This window comes from Nematolebias whitei, chromosome 9, assembly GCF_014905685.2.
Source record: "Nematolebias whitei isolate Nwh7 chromosome 9, NemWhi1, whole genome shotgun sequence".
In the NCBI taxonomy this organism is placed as follows: Eukaryota; Metazoa; Chordata; class Actinopteri; order Cyprinodontiformes; family Rivulidae; genus Nematolebias; species Nematolebias whitei.
In genome coordinates, this window is record NC_056506.1 from 50581715 (window position 1) to 50586526 (window position 4812).

Sequence of the window (4812 nt, forward strand, 5' to 3'; positions counted from 1 at the left end):
GTTCACTGACAGTCGGTCATGTCAGCTGTGTGTGGCTCCACGTTGGATGCGTTCACGGACAGTCGGATGTTTCGGACTGGAGCTGACAGGAAGTGCAGCGTCAGGCGTTGTGTACAGCTGCTCTGTCTGTTTATCTGAAAGCAGCGGTGACCTTTGACCTTCTGGCAGTTCAGACTGAGTCAGCTCGTTCTCCGACCCCCCCCCCCCCCCCCCAAGTGTTTCTGGAAGCGTCCAGCCAGTTGACGATACCTGTGGTTGATGTATCAGCTGCTGGCTCAGGGACACACACACCTGCTGCTCACCTGGACACGTGAGGAGTGGACGTGCACGTGCACGCTCCGGCGCTCTGCCGTGCCTTTCCTCAGGAGACTGATAGAACCTGTAGCCCCCAGTTCAGTGTTTTTAAAGAACTCTTCTGTTATTTGTTGGTGTCCAAACTCTTTTAAATGTTTTTAAAAACACATTGAAGTTAATCAATTATTATTTTATTAATTTCAAATCATAAACTGACTTTTTTAAATTTTAATTGTTGTATATTAGCTGATTTCTAACGATGGTTACTGACCAGATAAAACTCATATTGGTCAAGTTCTAGATTATTATTATTATTTTATAGTTTTATTTCTTCAGAAGAGCTTTTAGGGCTGCCGTCCTGACAGACATAAAGCTGGAACTAAACTGGGCGTTTCCTGTAAACCATTAAAACCAGTAATGTTTATTAGTTCAACTTGTCAGCCTTAATAAAAATAAAAACGTGCATCTTCATTATTTTTCTGTTAGAAATAAATTCTGCTGGTTAAATGTCTTAATTTGAGTTTGTTGATGAATTAACTCGTTTTTATTTCTCAGGATCTTTGGAGCATCTGAGAAGACGCGACTGTGAGGAGGGGAGGAACCTCGGGGGAGGCGCTCCTCGTCTCACCCGGCTTGCTTACCCATCAGGGTTGCTAGGAGACAGAGGGAGGACATCTCCAGGTCGATGCTCTCCTGGAGCTCCCGGCCGCTCGTCCTGCCGGGCGTCGCGGCGTCGCTCTTCGCCGAGTGCAGGGAGGAGAGCGAGCTGGACGCTCCGGTTGTGGAGGTGGCGGGGTCCTTGTCCTCGGGGCCCCTCAGGATCTCCACCGTCACCCTGTCGCCGTGCTGCAGCGCCACGGGCTCGTTCTCCTTGCCGTCCTTCGGGGGGAGCAGCTCCTTGGGCGGGAAGCCGTAGCGGATGCTCTGCTGCGGGGGCGGCACGCCGAGCTGCTTGGAGATGCTGCTCTGCAGGTCGGAGAAGGTGGAGTGGGCCGGCAGGGTCAGCATGGCCTGCCGGCCGTCGCCGGTGGTCACTCGGATCTTTTTCTCCTTAATGGAGGAGGGGGAGGAGGATTTGGTGGGGGTGGCCGGAGCTGAGGAGGAAGAGGTTTCTGGAGAGCCACCAGGGGAAGAGGTCCGGCCTGGATCTTTCTGATCCTGCTTTAGTTTTTGGGTCTGTCTCTTCTGGGTGACCAGGGCCTGCTCACTGATGCTCTGCTGGACGCTGCGCTCCGCTCGGCTCATCGTCAGCTCCTCCTTGTGGAGCGTCTTCGCCTTCTGACCCGTCAGGATGATCTTAGTGGGCGGCTGCGGGTCCACCGCAGGCTGGGGCTCTGAGGTCTCGTGGAGGCGCTGGGCGTGAGCCCCGTCGATGGAAACCGGGTTGTACTCGTCCGGGTTTTTCTTGGCCGTGTGGTGCAGGATGGTGTTGACCACTTTCTGCACCAGAATCTCGCTGCCGAACTCCCCAGGGAAGTGCTTGGTGACCAGCTTCATGGCCACATCGTACACGTTGCTGTTCAGCACCGGCTCCGTCTCGTACTGGAACCAGTACACAGTCTCTCGCACCACCCGCCCCCCCCACTCCAGCGTGATGGGGAAGGCTTCGGGCAGGTTGTCGTACTCCTTCCCCTCCCAGTAGTGCTTGAATCCACAACCGCACTTCCCCCCCTGGGACCGGGTGTTGGTTCTGTCCCCGTCCAGGTAAACCACCGACCCGTTTCCCCGGATGTGGCGGACCGACGTCCCGTGACACCAGTTGCAGGTGTTGAGGGCGCTGAGCTTGTAGTCCGGGAGGAGGACGTCCCTCTGCGGGTCGTAGGAGCACACCACGTTGTTGAGGGGGAAGCTGTAGTTCTTGTCGGGCCGGAGTTGACCGTGTGTGGATTTGGCCAAGTTGTAGAGCTTTCCGCCTGGAACCAGCCACTCGGGCGGGACGTGCAGCTCAGAGAGAGCGCCGCAGATCAGGCAGCGGTGAAGCCTGTTCTCCATCACGGACTTCTTGGCGGCTTCCGTCACCTCCTCAGGTTGGACGCCGATCACTCCGGTGCGTCGGTAGACATACTGGTGCACGTCGGCCACCAGAGACGGGTGGATGCTGTGCTTCTCCATGAACACCTCCTCCATGGCGTTGACCAGCCTCATGAGGTATTTATCCTGCAGGCTGCGGTCACCGCCGATCACGCAGCTCCCGTCTGGTTCCAGCTTGATGTACTTCTTGATGAGCTCCTGAGGGACCCCCCAAGCCTTCGGCAGCAGGCGGGACGGCAGCTTGGGCAGCACCGTGTTTTTGACTCCCACTAGAGGAACGTAGTGGTTCCTGCCGGAGCTGCTCCAGGCGATGCAGATGGGTTTGTTGAGCTTCCCGTCTTTGCCCCTGCACTGCTCCTCAGGCACCAGCCCGGGCAGGAAGGTGGCCGAATAGTCCCCAGAGCTCCTCATCCCGCTCAGGGAGTCCAGCAGGATTATGGGCCGGTGAAGGACGTTGGCTAAACCAAATATGTGGATGTTGCGCAGTCCGAGGGGCACGCCTTCAGGCGGGATGAAGAGGGGGTCGCACTCGTTGATGATGTCCTCCCACTCCACAGCATCGATAAAATCCTGGAACAGGGCTTTGTAGCGGCTCAGGTTCTGCTTAAAGTTTTGCTTGAGGTTTTCTCTTAAGGCATGCCAAAACAGTTCCCGTCCCACCAGAGCTCTGGACACAGCGTGGACCAGGCAGTGCCCGTCTCCGTCCACATGGACAGGAATGAGACACTCCCTGCTGCCGTTGGCCTTCTTGAGCTCCTCCAGGGTGTCGTGGAGGTAGATGAGGCTCCCGGACCGGTCCTTACCGTAGCCCATGGTGGTGACATGGTCTGGCTCGATCAGGAAGGCTCTGTCCCCCAGGAGGGAGCAGTCAAAGATGTCCCCCTGGTTCATGTCCTTCAGCAGTTTGGCCTTGCCTGTTTGTTTGTCCATGCCGTACCTGGTGAGCACCGGGGACAGCAGCTTGCAGTGATAGTTGGACAGCCCCATCACCTTCACCAGCTCCGTCCCCTTCTTCGGGGCCCCGGTGACGCCGAGCAGGGCGTTCCTGAGCAGATTGTGGAGCACCACATCTGGATCGGTCACCTCCTCCACGTTCAGCAGGTTCCTCTGCTCGTGGCGCTGGCCGCACTCCGTGCACTCGATGCTAATGGAGCCGTAAGCAGGGAAGAAGAGCCTCGCCTGACATTTCGGGTCTGGGCAGGTACCAGACAAGATGCGCTTGTCTTTTTTCTTTGAGCTCTGTAGCAGCGACATTTCCGGGCAGAAAAGCTGAAAACGTCCCTCAGCTTTAAAGAACCATGATAATTGTCGCTCCGAGAGGCTGTCAGGAGAGCTCCCGCCGCGCTACCCAACACTATTTTACAGAATAACACAAGAACAACACGGAAGCGGCTGCTGTTTCCCTTTAGCAACTCATCGTTGCTAAACGTACCAACGTAAGGTTTGGATTGTGGGAAATGTAGTTTTCTGCAAGGCATATTAAAAAAAAATTACACACTCCTTTCAAAGTGCTAGATTTTGTTTCATTATTGTAACACACTGACTTAAAACAAAATTAATAGACAACATATAATCATTACTAAAGACTTGCTTAAAAACAATCTATAGGTGTGTAGTTGACATAACTACATGTCCCAAGAGGCATCGCGATACAACGACGTTGACGTTGTGTCAGGAAGTCAGTTGAGCTGAGCGTCCTGGTAGTTTGGAAAGAAATAAACAAATTATTCCAAAGTGTTTAAATGATTCAGTCCCGAAAACACATTTTAGACATATTTATATCAGACACAGCCAGCAGGAGAGCACGCTGTTGGAATGGGTGTGGTTTATTGTTTAAATTTGGATTATTTGTTTACGATAACAGGAGTTTCCCGGATAGCTTAGCCCGCTAAATCATTAGCTCTCACCAAACTCCATTCAGAAATATGTGCATTTTATGATTCACGGATTTAGACATTGTAAAACACTATTTTGGACAGCTCTTAGATATTTTTTCATAGTTCTCGTTAATTCGTCATAATATTTGGTCCATTAAAATGCAGTTAATTTGGACCAAATATGAAAAGTAAAGTTGATTTGTTGCCACATTGTGTTGATTGTGCTTCATTTCTAAACTATAATTTTGTATTGTTTAAATTTTTGCAGTCAAATATTTAGTTTTTGTTTAGACAATTTGATAATATTTCAAAAATGTTAAACCTGATTTTAAAAGTAAGAACTGAAGCAAAATTAGCTTAAATTACACAATCAATTTCTTTTAATTTCCTCTTTCCTTGTTAAGATTGGACTTCGTTATTATTCATGTAATTTTAGTATTTTGTTTGTGGTTTTGAAACCATCATTTGAAATAATAGTCATATAAGCAGAAGCTGTAAAACCAGCCGATCATTTTTAAATATAGTCATTTGGCGTCCACTGATAATCAACAATGTTGTCCATCCATCCATCCATCTATCATCCATCCATCCATCTATCATCCATCCATCT

At 51.1% G+C, this 4812-nt stretch overlaps 1 protein-coding gene across 3 annotated transcripts in view; it reads right to left on the minus strand.

Annotated features, from left to right (window-relative positions):
• The window catches only part of vcpip1 (valosin containing protein (p97)/p47 complex interacting protein 1), a 94651-nt gene extending 90908 nt beyond the window's left edge, over positions 1-3743 (minus strand). For all 3 annotated transcript variants that reach the window (XM_037682451.1, XM_037682450.1, XM_037682449.1), the window contains exon 1: positions 936-3743. In XM_037682451.1, the coding sequence (XP_037538379.1) occupies positions 936-3579 (2644 nt within the window). In that variant the 5' untranslated portion in view covers positions 3580-3743. The remainder of the gene's footprint in view (positions 1-935) is intronic.
• Between the last annotated feature and the right edge of the window lie 1069 nt (positions 3744-4812).